Raw genomic sequence first — 15,664 nt, 5'->3', positions numbered from 1 at the left:
CGCTCTACCTTAACTCCCAGTTTTCAAGTCGCTGTAATTATACCACAAAAATCTCTGTGTAATTATTAATACTTTTCTAAAATGACGACAGTGACTGAACATTAAGAAGTGACTGTTTTGAAGTTTATTCGTTGTAGTTCACTGTGCTTTTTTGAACGTCTCTGCGTAAAACTAAATATTTCTGGCAATAACTAAGCCCAAGGAGAAAACGCTAGTGAATTTGTGTATAAAAGTGAAAATTTCCAAGCACAAGCACTGTGTCGGGGGTGATGTTGGGGGAGAAGGTTGCAAGCAGTCCCGCTCTAGCACCGATAGAAGGGTGGTCAACGGAAGACACTTCCCTGAGCGAGGACGAGGTTGCGGCGCTTCACCTAGCCATGGGGGTGGGCATGAGTGCCAGTGTCAGTGCCAACGGCCAGGAGGAGCAGCCAGAGCGCCACACCCTGCCAGACCTCACAACTCTCCCTCAACAAAGCAACGGGGCCATAACGAACTCTATGGATCCCAAATCATCTGTGGTCCGTCTTCAGCCAGTTCTGGAGGCGCATGAAAACGGTTCCCTGGCATCTGGCGACTCGGACGAACGGGAACACCTGTCTTCCAAAGCTGCATCCTTCTACATCGGCGGGGACGACGGAGCACAAGCTCGTGATGGGAGGGTATTCAGCCCTCGGGACTCCGTGAGCAGCCCTCTTCCATCTGTGGGCAGTCCCCGGCTCTCCGTGATGGCAGCCAAAGGAAAGCCCATCCCCTTCACCCCTCCCGACGGCGGATACGGGTGGGTGGTGGCGCTGTCGGCCTGCTTTATCAACGTCTGGATCGTGGGCTTCATCAAGAGCTATGGTGTCATCTACGTGGCCGTACGCAACGCCTTCCCGGAGGCCAGCGCTTACCACGCCTCATGGCTCCCATCACTCCTCTCAACCGTTGGTCTTCTCATAGGTCAGTTGTTCTAGCGACTTGTTAAACATTTTCACTTTTATCCTTGCAACTGATTTTTTTTCTTTTTAAACTTATCATCATCTGGACGCTGTCACGTTAAAAAGGGGTACCAAATCTCAGATCATGCACTTCTTCTCACAACATTCATCCAGCCGGCTCGATCTCTTGTCAGTTCCCTAGCTTCACCGACTTCCAAACCTCTCTGCCTCACACACTCATCCACCATATCTCTCCACTTTCTCCTTGGCCTACCTCGCCTCCCCCCTCCCTCAAATTCGACCAGATATACGTTTTCCATCACTCTATTGCTATCCATTGTTTCCACATGACCATACCATTTTCAGAGTAGTTTGCATTCATTTTTCTTCCTGGATCATCATTTAGTTACCTCATACCTGGATAAAATCGTGTGAAGTATGCTGGAAAGCACTGCTAGACTTGTCCCAATCATAAGAGGGTTAAGAGGGGCTTTGCATCCTCAATTATCACGTCTCTATCTGTTGACTAATCCCAGAGTCCACTCAAGTGGCCGTAACAAAACCCCGTCAGCTCTAGAATACTCATCAACACTTCCTCCAGTCACTCCTAATCAGTATCCCTCATTCCCGCCCTTCATTCCCATAATACGCTGCGAACAACATTACCGCAACCCTAATACCGACCTAAGAGATGGAAGGCAGCATGATCCTGAAAGAACGAGAAAGCACAAAAGTAGGAAAATTATCGAATGAAATGGCCACTCAATCATTCAAACATCATTCAAGTTCCCAGAAGTACTGACTCTACCTCAGAATCAAATGTCATAAGGCTTAAACACATTGGTTGTTCCATTATAATGCATTTCATATACACCTGTTAAGTCAGCTCAACGACAAATGAGATGAAAACGGAGAACGGTTCTCGTTTTTTGCATATCCACGCATGCAGTTCGGTACCCTGTCAATGTCACGCGTCTTCAACATCCATACATAACTTTCTCACACACTCACAACCCTCCACCTCCTTGGTCTTCTACCTGTGCCTGACAATGAAACCACCAAAATATAATGAGATTTGTCAATGGGTCGGAAGGAAGAATTAGTTGGGGAAGAAGTGAATCCCAGAATAAACAGTAACCTGCATGATTTCATTTGACGATGCGGGGCCACACTCACAACTTGAATACTAAGTCGTGGTTACGTGAAATTCCACGGGCCTTTGTTTCGAGGCAGGAATGAGTCTCACTGGTTACTAGGTATATATATCTTCCAGTCTGACTACACCTGACTGTAAAAAGGAGTTTGGAATCTTTGTCTGGTGAAAACCAAACAAATGACAGAGTCGGGGTTTAACACAAGCGCAGGCTCTGTTTTGTGGATATGGGACAATCAGGAACACATACAAGTGTCAGTGGCAAATAAAGCACCCAGACACTGTCCCAGACCGCGACACAACCTGCCAACCACGCCTACTCCTACTCTATTTATAGCTATTGTCCTTTTATCTGTAAACTTCCTCTCTCCTTATCTTTACGTATCTTGGAGAGAGAGAGATAGATAGAGAGAGAGAGAGAGAGAGAGAGGACGCTGTGTGTACATGTATATATTACACACACACACACACACACACACACACACACACACACACACACACACACACGACACTGTACGCTGAAGATAAGTATATTATATATATATATATATATATATATATATATATATATATATATATATATATATATATATATATATATATTACGTACAGTTGCGGGGACAGCTAGTGATTCACTTCCTTCCTAGAAAGAACGATAGGAAACGGTGACTTTCAACATCCAGTATGCGTTCCTTAGAAGCAGCTATTTTCATTATATTATGTAAGAGTTCTAATATTATTCGAAGAAAGTGGGGCGATAGTTTTATTCGCAATGGTAGAGTCAGGGACAATAGTTCCCCTACTGTTTCAGTGAGTCTGCTTCACACTTATTGCATGTCTTTATTTTTCCACCAACGCATCACATCAAACAATCATATACTATACAGCATGAACATAAAAATGTAGCCAGCCCCTCTCAGCTTTGGAATATTAACCAACATGTGTAAATGAGCAGAACAAGTGGAAATTATGCAATGTTTTATCCTTAATTCTACCTTTTTATTTTTATTTTGGTTCTTTATTTACCATGCGGTACAAACTCCAACACTGTGGGGAACACTGTCGCTGATGGCGAAGCGACCTAACATTCGATATAATTTAGTTACACCTTAGCAGCTGTGAAAGTCTGCCCTCACAACAAAGAAAACGGCTGTAATTTTGTTTCTCCGTCCACTCACTGATACAGATTTACATACAAACCATATACGTCGCATACGATAAAATACAACCTCATTCAAGCTGGAACGTATCGGGATAATTTGCTACCTCCCAACTATTTTTATACAACTTAGGGTGTCTAGTACTGAAATAATTAATTGACACTAACTCGTCAAATTTTAAAAAGCTCTTCAGAAGTAAGAGTTTTTGAATTAAGTAGTCCATGACACACCCTGTTTTCCCCTCCTTTTATTTCTAGGGCACGCACCCACGCACCTACGAGCACACACACACACACACGAGAGAGAGAGAGAGAGAGAGAGAGAGAGAGAGAGAGAGAGAGAGAGAGGCAGTTGACGTATCCCAAACTTTGACGTATCATGTTGGTTTATTGTAGTTACCTCCAAACAATTTTATAACCTAGCAAACTTTTTTCTAGTGATGGGGCGAGGGATGGATATATCAGCCCCCCTCCCCCGTCTCTCTAAACTGGATAAACTGCCAGAAGGTAACATGAATGAAATATGGAATATGTCATGGGATCCAGAAAGATAACATTTTAATCCTCATGCGTTCCATATGTCCAGACAACCTCGATATATTCTTGTTAACTCAGCTCTGTTTTACACACTATTCATACCAACAATCGCTCCTAAAATTGTTTCCTTTCGCCAATTTACACAGATTTTATTAATTCCCTCAATTATTAAACGATTAAATGGTACTTTCAGAGACAATCATCTAAACAAGAAGCGGTGCCAAGGCACAGCAAACTCGTCCCCGGCAGTCATTTCAGTGCTCACGTATAAACACAACATGATATCTAGTCAGCGATGTCACATATCAAATTTGGAGTAGTAAATCAGGTGAAAATTGACGATTTTATGTCCATTTGAAATTTTAGGCCCGACCCACCTAACACTGAACCCCCAACCACTAGCTGGGAGGTGAACCCACTGATGTAATGAGGTACGTTATAGGATGCAGATTTGAAAGATGCTCCTTTAGGCTTCGGTTTCATGTCGATATGACAAATTTGAAAGGAGTTACGGGGAAAAAACGATTTTTTGTTTCTTACATTTTTACATTTACATTACAGCCTGGGGCTTGGCCCAATTTGGGCAAAAAATTAATCAGGTGATCATAAGATCATAGCCCACCATCCCTTTAATTTTAGTCCAAATCGCACCAGTAGTTTTCGAGTATAGTTAACAGACAGACAGACAGACAGACAAGCCGAGTGGCAACAATACCCGCCCCGAGCCCCTCCGGGCCGGGGACGGGTAAAAATTTGAAGATACTATATAATAAGGGAATGGGTGGTGATGCAGTTGATATCATCACAGCTGAAATCTCATTTTGGTCACACCTGATGAATGTACGTACGACAAAGGAACACTTTATCAGGATTCTGTGACGCACTAGGAAAGTTTGATTGTGGATACATCATTCGAACATAATGAAACCTGTATCCTCACGTGCTAAAGCTGCAGCATTTGGATAAGGTACATTCTTTGAATTCAGGATGCTGAAACAAAACACGTGTTGGTGTCTGCTTGCTGGTAAAAACCTAAATGCTTGATGAGCCGCATTTGGCAAACACAACTAGCTTTATGAGTATCTTGTATTAACTATGATACCTGAGATCAAAACCCCGTCTCACGTGCAATAACATGATAGTTTACGCTTTTATCACTTCCGTTAGTATCAGAGACGGATTGGCACACAGATTCCAGTCCAGGGTCATCAAATGCACGGGCCCTAATACGGTAAAGTGAGAGCCATAGGCATTCCTGGAATGAGGCTTGCAGTCTCGGAATAACAACTACAGTTAAAGCTAGCTCGCTCGCTCGCTCACACACACACACACACACACACACACACACACACACACACACACACACACACACACACACACACACACACACACACACACACACCTTTCAACAAATGCATTCCCAAGTGCTTTCCAAGTTTCTGGTTCCTAGTAAAATGCGAGAAATTCCTACTAAAACTTGTCTCTTTTTATTTTTTTTTTCCATCTGATTCTAATACAATGAATTTAACTTGTAGCCGTTCCAAATACTCCATCACTATGATATCAATTCATGATACTGGGAAGGCCTCTTGACCTATTCAGCTCAAAGGTCCACGGGAACTCGGGGACAATGACAGAATTGCTCAAAGGTCATCTGGGTTTAATTTTAGTTAGTTTTTACCACTTCTGTAGAGTTCATGTGTTTTCTTGTATATTATCTATTCTGTTATACAGCTGTTACGACATGGATGACCAACCTTTTTTTTTTTTTTTTTTTTTTTTTTTTTTTACAACCATGAAAGTAGCCAATCATTCACAGTCATGGCCACACAGTTGTTGAAACAGCACATTTTTGCTGAAGTGATTACGGAATTCTAATAATATTTGGGCTCAGATATAATCACTATGCATGAAATCGACGGAAAAAAAAAAAAAAACTAAATAAGGCATTTACCATCCTTTTTTTCTCTTACGAGGTCAAGAAACTGTAGCTCAATATTCGACTACTACACATATCTCACTTCAGTCTCTAGATTAATATATACCTGGCAAGGTTATATTTATGACACAGCCGAGGGAAATACGCCACTTCCTAAAATGAACTAGAAAGCACTCAGAGCGCATACAGCCACCAATGCCACTGAAGGATCCGGCTCCGCCTCCAAATTTAATCAATTCTTTCTTGGCCCATGGCCCACCCTTCCACAAAATTTAATATGAGAACTTTCGGAGATACCGTGTGGACAAACAAACAAACATAGGTTAATACTGTACATAGTCCAAAAGAAAATGTTTTGAATCTATTATGTCTATCTCTCTATGTCCATCTATATCTATCTATCTGTCTATCAGTTTGTCTGTCTGTGTCTATCTCCACCTATCCTTTTGCAGCAAGATGTCTTAAACCAGGAGAGGGTAACCACAAATAAATCGCTTGCATGTCACACTGTCCTCCGACAATCAGGCCATCCTCCCATCAGCTCACACCAGCCTCATTCATGCACGTTTCCACCTCATCCCTCCACCTCATATTCGGTTACCTCCCCCCTTTCCCCCTCCACCACGCTGACATAAACAGGGTGATAATCTTACAATGACGTACATTCAGACATAAACAGCTACTTCGAAAACATTTATTACATAGTAGGCTGTGCAGATATAATTCTTCCAGTTAATCAATATAAGACGCGCAGATCTCAATACACATTAAATAATATTTCGGTTCACCTAAATCGAGCTGGCAACATTTTTCCTTCCCCAGACGGCAATACGTGGCCATTAGCTAGCGGGATGCTTGACAAAGTGTAGTGGTGATTGATAAATTGTCTCTCTAAGTCGTATTACTTGCTCACACTGCCTGAGGACCAGAGCGAAGGCCGAGCCAACCCACAAGCAATCATCATTAATCATTTATTAATCATCACCATCATCATCATCATCAGTATCCTCATTCAGTTTCCAAAAGGGATGTACAATCCACAAATTGGAAAAGGAAACACAAAATCAGAGCCCATGAAACAATAAAGATGTTTGGAAATACCTTATAAGGACATTTGGCGTCAGCAGTTGTTAGCCCCTTCATTACGAGAGGTCCTTCCGAAGACGCATAAGAACTTCTGGAGGGAGTCAGACTGAAATAGAAAAGAAAATCATTATCACAGAGAGATGGGTTAATGAATTTCGTTTCTGACCCACTTCATTCAAAGATCATCATCATCATCATCATCATCCCGATTTGTTCGCACTTAAGAATGGTGTGAGGCAGGATTCAGAAAGAAAAAATTGAGAGAGAGAGAGAGAGAGAGAGAACTAATGAGTTAATGAATTTTGCCTCTGACCCGATTCTTTCAGAGAGATCCCTCTAAGGAATCATCATCATCATCACTACCATTATCATCCCGACCTCTGTTTTCACTTCAAAATGAGGTGATGTAAGATTTAAAAAAAAAAAAAATCGAAAGAGGAAGAACTACTAAAGTCTTGTCAATTAAATACAGGTCACACTTATTTACCCCTACGTATCACAGACGAATAAAATCTAAATACGTTGTCAAGATTTTAGGACGTCATCGTGGTGCAAGGGTTAACCACTACACTTTGCTGGCGATTTCTTATGTCCTTCTTAACTAACTTTGATGGCGATTTATTGTCATTCTTAACTAACTTTGATGGCGATTTATTGTCCTTCTTAACTAACTTTGATGGCGATTTATTGTCCTTCTTAACTAACTTTGATGGCGATTTATCGTCATTCTTAACTAACTTTGATGGCGATTTATTGTCATTCTTAACTAACTTTGATGGCGATTTCTTATGTCCTTCTTAACTAACATTGATGGCGATTTATTGTCAATCTTAACTAACTTTGATGGCGATTTCTTATCATTCTTAACTAACTTTGATACCGATTTCCTGTTTCATTCTTACTAAACTTTGGTGGCGATTTTCTGTTCATTCTTACTTAACTTTGATGGCGATTTCTTGTTTCATTCTTAACTTTGATGGCGATTTCTTGTTTCATTCTTAACTTTGATGGCGATTTCTTGTTTCATTCTTAACTTTGATGGCGATTTCTCATTTCGTTACCTCGGCCAAGGAGGTTATGTTTTACCCCGCGTTGGTTTGTTTGTCTGTTGGCAGAATTACTCAAAAAGTGAAGAACGGATTTTGAAGAAATTTTGTGCAAAGATGAGCCATGGCCCATAGAAGAAATTATTAAATTCTGGGCCGGATCCGTATCTAGATCCGGAGTATCCCGCACACTATCCCTAAAAGTTCCCAATGAATTTCAATTAAATTTTGTGGAAAGGTGTCCCATGGTCCAAGAAAGAATTAATTAAATTTTGGGGCGGATCCCGATCCGGATCCGGATCCAGACCCGGGATTACTCAAGAAGTTATAACCGGATTCTGATGAAATTTTGTGGAACGGTGGGCCAAAGAAAGAAATGATCAAATTTGGAGACGGATCCAGATCCGGATCCTATATCCACGGATCCGGATCCGGATACTTTTTAATGACAACGGCATTGGCGGAGGTATGCGCTCTCTGAGCGCTTTCTAGTTTTTACTTTGATGGCGCTTTCATGTTTTATTCTAACATGACTTTGATGGCAATTTCCTGTATCATTCTTACTTAACTTTGATGGCAATTTCCTATTTCATTCTTACTTAACTTTGGAGGCGATTTCATATTTAATTCTTACGGAACCTTCATAGCGATTTCCTATTTCAATCTTACTTAACTTTGATGGCAATTTCATAATTCATTCTTACTTAACTTTGAGGGCGATTTCCTATTTCATTCTGACGGAACTCTGACGGTGATTTCCTATATCATTCTTAACTCTGATGGCGATTTCCTGTTTTATTTTTGCAACCCACATAAGATTTTATACAGCTTAGGGGTTAAGAATTTATTTTTAACCTCTCCTGTACCGAAAAGTCTCTCCTAAGCGAATAAAATCGTCTAATGGTAGCATGAACAGAAGAAAATTATCGCAATGAAGAATAAAGCTAAGCTATCTGGTGGTGGATTTCAGGGCCCGGAATCACAAACTTAAGATCACAAGCAAACTTACGATTAATTCTGTATCGTAAGTAAGAATTGTTTTTGTATGAAGGACAAGAGCAGGAGAGTGCAGAATCTTCGTATGGCTCTTGTTCTCCCTGCAAAAAATAGTCTGGGTTACGTTGGGGATCTGATCATAAGTTACCTTGTGCATTCGAAACCTCTTTTTAACCCTCATCCTATACTACTACACTCCATTCACTATTAAACCTCTCTCCCTTGGCTGAATGAATTGTCTGTCCGTACCTAGAACTTATTGTCAACATAGTGAAAGGGTCATTTGGAGGCTATTTCTTGATCTCCAATTAGCTTAAGAAAATCGTCTGCCAGTAGCGCGCGCGCGTGCGCGAGCGAGCGAGCGAGCGAGAGAGAGAGAGAGTGAGAGACTTGTACCGAAATGACTGAAATAGTTGTTAGCCCTTCACTGCGATAGGCATTTACTAAGTCTAATAAAATCAGTGCGGACTTAGCAATAATTAAAGAAGATATACTGAACGGGACGATGGGCATTGTTTCTCTCTCTTTCAATGCGACAGGCTTCCCAGTTGAATAAAATCGTCTAGGGATAACTATAATACAAATCAGACATCACACTGACGCGGTTAACTTCTCTGCATCTTGGTGTTTTTGTCCCTGCGATGTGATCACCTCTGTTATCGTATATTTCTGATACCACCAGGCGATATCATGCAGCATTGATAAGACTCCCTAGGAGTGATGGGGTTCGAACCACTTGCCATTAACCCTTTCATTTAGGTGATGTATTTATTTTTATTACTAACACTATACTTTTTTCACCCTAACTTGGTCTAAAAGTGTCATCTCTGCATCTCCAATGTTGAGCTGAAACAAGAGATTAATGCTAGACCATGATGGTAGTCACTATGAAGTGCTACTGCAAAGATGTAGGGCCATAATAATGTCTTTCTGCCACTGAGCTACGCGAAGTAAGCTGCATATGTACGAAAATATGGGCCAAGTTAAGGTGAAAGAACTATAATCGATTTTACTAAACTTACTGGAGGGTCTCTGGTTGTGGAGGGGGTAATGAATTCTTGCTCATCCCTCTAGTTTGAAAAGTCTCTCACAAGCCGAATAAAATTGTCTCGGATAACAGGAATAAAATGAAAAGGACGTCTTAGTAGCGAATAAGTTAATTTATTAAGCACGATTACTTTTTTATATCGTTCCTCTACCCGCCGTACGAACTGAGTGAACTTACGGAACAAGCCTCGTGATGATGAAGTTGAAAGCAGACAAATTAACCTATTTAGGATGATGCTTTTCTTTATTTTACTCCTTCTACCGTCAAAGGATTATATTCTGCATTTAGAAACTCGTTACACACACACACACACACATACACAAACACTGCACGAGGGTCATTAAGGCACTTGTTTCTTTTTTTTTTTTCCAATCTTCCACAGAGTACGACCCGTACGCTCTAGATTTACATCAAGGTCTCCAGTTATAATGCTTCGTGAACATGGACAAGGGGGAAACAAACATGGGCCAAAGGTCTGACCGGCCGGGAACAGATCTCGAGTTCTTTTGATGTGCTAACCAATGCACCACCGACCTCCCCAGACCAAGAATAACAAAGATGAAGGGATAAGATGAGGAGTATGAGGGAGAGTGGTGTGCTGAGGGACAGGGCCATTACTGAGTACAAACGCCCGCCCGCACGTGGCTTTGCAAGGTCACCTTCACCTGAGGCGCCAACACACAAGAAACTGAAATAGCGTTTCAGAGACAAAAGTTAGTATACTCTTCCACATCGCCTACTTCATACCTGGGGATGTCCGTCACTTTTCTCTGACATATCAGACAGAATCATCTACAGATAAAGAAATATATAAAATCTCTCTCAGCTTAGTAACAGTATCCAATAAAAGAAAATGAAATGAAGAAGAGGTTGGACATGAAGCAAAATTCTTTCCCACACTACGAGATGTGGCATGACTGGGTCGTATTCTCGCTGGGCCTTGAGCCTCCACAGCAACCTGTTACCATTTATTTCTGCATATAATACATAAATATTCTCTCATATTTATTTATCCAATCTACTGCCACGTTAACCCAGATTTTATTCAGGTTCGAAGAGCCCCCTCATAGTGACGGCTGTATCTAACTCTTCTAGTTCGAAAAGTCAATTCTAAGCTTAATAAAATAGTTAGGACACAGCAGGAATGTGATAAAATGCTGTCCTCTGGGTTACGAAGTAAACACACACACACACACACACACACACACACACACACACACACACACAAAGAATTATACCGTCACATAAACTGATCGCTTGGAAAGCGGAAGGGGTGTTAGATGGCCTCCCACGCCACGACAATACAGTCAGTAGCTTAGCAAAGTCTGAAGCCGTGCATATCTGAAATCTATACACACGCATCACTTTATTTCCGCCTCGTACGCGGTCGAAGCTTATGGGATGACGTGGACATATTGACAGCCCTGCGGTATTTGGATTGAGTTGTTGGTCAGGCTGGGTTACATTAGGTTTATTATTACCGATCCACTCCCACAGCCGGAATATTACGTTGTGGGTGCATGACACTCTGTGTGTCTTGGTTAGGAGGTAGGAATGAGTGATACCTGCCCTCCAGTTTGACTACACCTGGCCATCAACTGAACTGAGGGGAGTTAGGGATCTCATCAGGTTATAAAAACGGGAATGTGTTTGTTAGTGAGTCAGTCTGCGTGGTGCCGGGCAGTCTGAGAACATTACTATGGATCTCGCTAAGGCTGGTTGTATTCGGAAAAGGTTGGCGCAACTTCTTACTTTTATGATAAAAATACTACTACCATCACTACTACTACTACTACTACTACAACTACTACTACTACTAATACTAATAAATAATAATAATCCATCCATCCATCCATCACCTAATCCTGTGTTGCCCCATGAGAAGCGTAAAAGACCGGGGCTAGGCAAGTTGGCCCTGGCATTTTAGATGAGAGTGACCAGCCTCACTCATCCCTGAGTGGCATTATGTGCCAATAAACCCCAACCATCCCTTGGATATAAACCTGCACCGGCTCAATCCGATTGGAGCGCCTTAATTACTTACAAAACCACCAGGGGCCTTAGTAAATAATAATAACAACCATAATAACAGGAATAACAATTACATTGAGCTCAAGCTCAATGATATGAAAAGGACATCTGAAAAAAAAAACGATATATAGCTTAATTTCCAAAGTCGACGGAATGATAAAGCGGATGAATGTATTATAAGGGTGTTGTGTCGTGGGAAGAGGGGTTGTTACTGAATAGGGAAGAAGTACATAGAGGCCAGTTGTTCGTGGCCACATCTTACAGAATGCGGTGGTGGGTAATAAGCAGAAGATAGATACATGGAGAGATAAAAGTTAGGAAGTAATACAAGCAGTGTGATCGCGTTTGACTCAACAGTGCTCATTAAACCGTGTTCTTGTTGGGACAGGAGACATCGCAGCACCTCTTTCTTTGCGATTTATTATGCACTTTAAACAATAATCTTTTTTATGTTATTTACCTAATTATCGACGTCGTTTGCGTTATTAACGAACAAGAAAATATTAAAGAGTAAAATGCCAAATAAATCGCTGAGAATAAGGTGCAACGAAATCTAAGACAGTGGGAATACTGCCCATTACCTGAACGTATAAATGGATTCCTAGTAACGAACTCAGCAGCATCGGAAACAATTAGAAGTGGAAAATAAACTACACAGAACATGAAAGTAATCTGAGTGAATGGAAGTGAACCTAAGTGCTGGTATTGCGAGTGCTTCGACTGCGTGTTTTCTGGAGCAGAAATTAATGAGAAATAACGAGAGAGAGAGAGAGAGAGAGAGAGAGAGAGAGAGAGAGAGAGAGAGAGAGAGAGAGAGAGAGAGAGGGGGTAAAACGACTAAGCCTGTATAGGTAATTGGAGGGGGGGGGGAGTGATTACCATGTTGAGATGGTGCAGGTTTAAATGTATTCCCCCGTACATTGGCGATTGGGGCACTTCCACCAAGCCGCTCGCGACGCTCAGCATGAAGAATACAAACTACAAGACCTCAGCTATTTAAGTGCAAAGCTGCTCGCAAAGCCCTGCTTAGGATTCTAAAAATCGGATCGCAAAAATATCGATTTTTTTTTTTTGTCATTATTTCTTTCAGTCTTTGTTTTTTCGTCGGTCGTATCTCCAGACGAACTGGCGTGCACGAGCATGTTAACGCACAAAAACGCAGCTTAACAACCGGGGATTTTTTTTTCTTTGGTATTTAGTACAGCATTTGAGCTACAGTTCGGGAGTTACTGCCTAAAAATATTCTCCAGCACTCAGATCTGTTCTCACAGTATGCAAAATTCCACGGATTCGTGTTGCCCCATTCCACATTGGCAATTTACGGCCAGTATAGTGTACAGCATCAGTTACTGCGGAAGTGATAATTATGCAACGTAAAGTCGTTTTATAGTACGGTTTATGTGTATTTGGTAGCTAGCTTCCATAAAAAGATCATAAACTAGAAAACGAAAATTTATCATCTAAAATAACTTAAAATATAGGGATGGAAAAATTACAGAAACAAGAGATGAATAAAACACAGAAAAAGAGAGAACATTTGGGAAGGGAGGAGATTCATACTTCTTTGCTCATTACTACATTCCATACTGTACCCAGAAAACGTTTATAGCTGGCAGAATGTAGTAATGGGTATAGAACTATGCGTATCCTCCCATATCATATACTTTCATGTTTCTGTGCTTTATTACTCTCGTTTCTGCACTTTTTCCATCCCTAAATCTAAACCATCATGTTGCAATAAATTTTTTCTTCCACTGAACACTTGTCACCCTGAGTTTTCAGAGTTGGTTCAGGCGAGCTGTAGGGAAGAGAGAGAGAGAGAGAGAGAGAGAGAGAGAGAGAGAGAGAAACTGTGAAGAGTTTAAGTACGGTGAAAGGAGAGAGAAGGCAGAGTGAAAGGAGAACAAAAGAAGAGAACTGAAGGAGACAGCAGACGGAAGGAGTGTCAGTGAATGGAGAGTGAAAAGAGCAAAGCAAAAAGGCAGCAGTACAAGAGTAAAGAAGATGAAGGGCGAAATTACTGATAAAGGTTATGAAAAATGAAAGAAAGGGATCGTGAAAGTGAAAGAAGTGACAGAAAGATAAAAAAAGGAGTGAAGAAACAATTCATGCAAAAATGAGAGTAATGAGAATGAAAAGTTCAAAAAGGGAGTGATGGCAGAAACATAAGTGAAACGGGTTAGAATGAAAGGATATAAAGGAGAAAGAAACAAGAGAGAAAGAAGGGTGGATGGTATAAGCGAGAGGAGAAAGTAAAGTAATGAGAGAAAATAGTAGATGGGGAGAACAAAAGAACAGAGAAGTGCTTGTTAGTCGCCTCGCATATCCATCACACAAAACCCTCCTGAAAATTGGCCATTGTTGTTGCCCAAGTGGGTTGTGGGGGCGTGTGGGGTTAAGTGGGGTACAATTGGCTCCGGGAGAAGAGGGTCAGCCGGAGTGGAGTGATGTGGAGTGGAATGAAGTGGGGTGGGGTTGCGTGGGATAAGGTGGGCTTGTGTAGGGTGTGGTGTGGTATGGTGTGATGTGTGAATGGGGTTGCGTGTGGTGGGATGGGGTGGAGTGAAGTGGGACTGCGTAGGGTTGGGTGGCTTGGGATGAGGTGGAGTGCCTTGAGATGGAACGGACTATACAGGAATGGAGTGGAGAAATTTGGAGTGATGTTAGTGTGGAATGTAGCTAAACTGTTTGGGGTAGGGCGAAGTAGAGTGGTCTGAGGATGAAGTGTTATGAAATCTAAGGCAACAAGAATAAGGCCCAGTACCTGACAGTAAAAATAGATTCCTAGTAACGCTCGTAGTTTCACTGACAAGAGGTGGAAGCGTATGAGAAACTGCAAAGAAGAAAGTAATTAGGGGTAAGTGGAAGTGAAGTGAAGTGCTGGTAATGCGGGTGCTTTGCGTGTGTTTGCTAGAGTTGGGCACACAAACACCTACACACACCTTCACTCCCCCCCTTACACGAGAGAGAGAGAGAGAGAGAGAGAGAGAGAGAGAGAGAGAGAGAGAGAGAGAGAGAGAGAGAGAGAGAGAAATTGGCCTTGTAAAAAAGCTGCTGTCAATTTGAAAGGTATCAGAGGGGTTTAGGAAGTCAATATGAGAGAGAGAGAGAGAGAGAGAGAGAGAGAGAGACAGACAGACAGACAGAGACAGACAGACAGACAGACAGAATGCATGTTCGTCATATAAACCTCTTGAAAAGTGGCTATTTTTTTTTGCCCTAGTAGATACTGGGATGGTGTGGTGTTAAGTGGAATAAAGTTGGTTGGAGGGAGAAGAGGTGCATGGAGTGGAGTGGAGTGCAGTGGGGTGGGCTGGGTTGGGTGGGGCGGAGTGAGTTGGAGTGAGGCGGGAATGGGGGGGCGCAGGGCGGGGTGGGGTGGAATGGAATGGAATGGAATGGAATGGAGTGGAGTGAGGTGGAGTGGGGCGGGGCAGGGCGGGAACGCGGAGAGACAGGACAGGGCAGGGTGGGGTGGAATGGGGCGAAGTGAGGTTGGGCGGGGCAGGGCATGGCGGGAAAGGGGAGGGGCAGGGCCGGGTGGGATGGGGCGGAGTGAGGTTGAGTGGGGCGGGGAGGGGCAGGGCGGGGTGGAGTAGAGTGTATAGTCTGTCTCAGGAAAAACGAATGTAGAATATCATCTGTTTTACTCCAAAGTCACTGTCAAAGGCCGAAGGCATCTGATTTAACGACCTGTGGGAATACAGGCTGGCCAGGGACAAGGCCTGAGGTCAAGAGGCACACACACA

The 15,664-nt window shown here is 42.2% G+C and overlaps 1 protein-coding gene across 1 annotated transcript in view; it reads left to right on the top strand.

Moving 5' to 3' along the window:
* Window positions 1–221: 221 nt before the first annotated feature.
* LOC145411976 (monocarboxylate transporter 9-like) overlaps window positions 222–15,664 on the top strand; it is a 54,897-nt gene continuing 39,454 nt past the window's right edge. Inside the window, exon 1 of the mRNA XM_080281947.1 lies at window positions 222–942. Within this exon, the coding sequence (XP_080138073.1) occupies window positions 270–942 (673 nt within the window). The 5' untranslated portion in view covers window positions 222–269. The remainder of the gene's footprint in view (window positions 943–15,664) is intronic.

This window comes from Coenobita brevimanus, chromosome 91 (genome assembly GCF_032717465.1).
Source record: "Coenobita brevimanus isolate Jiangsu-jjx chromosome 91, ASM3271746v2, whole genome shotgun sequence".
In the NCBI taxonomy this organism is placed as follows: domain Eukaryota; kingdom Metazoa; phylum Arthropoda; class Malacostraca; order Decapoda; family Coenobitidae; genus Coenobita; species Coenobita brevimanus.
The sequence above is the reverse complement of the archived record's forward strand: the minus strand, read 5'-3'. Positions and strand labels throughout refer to the sequence as shown.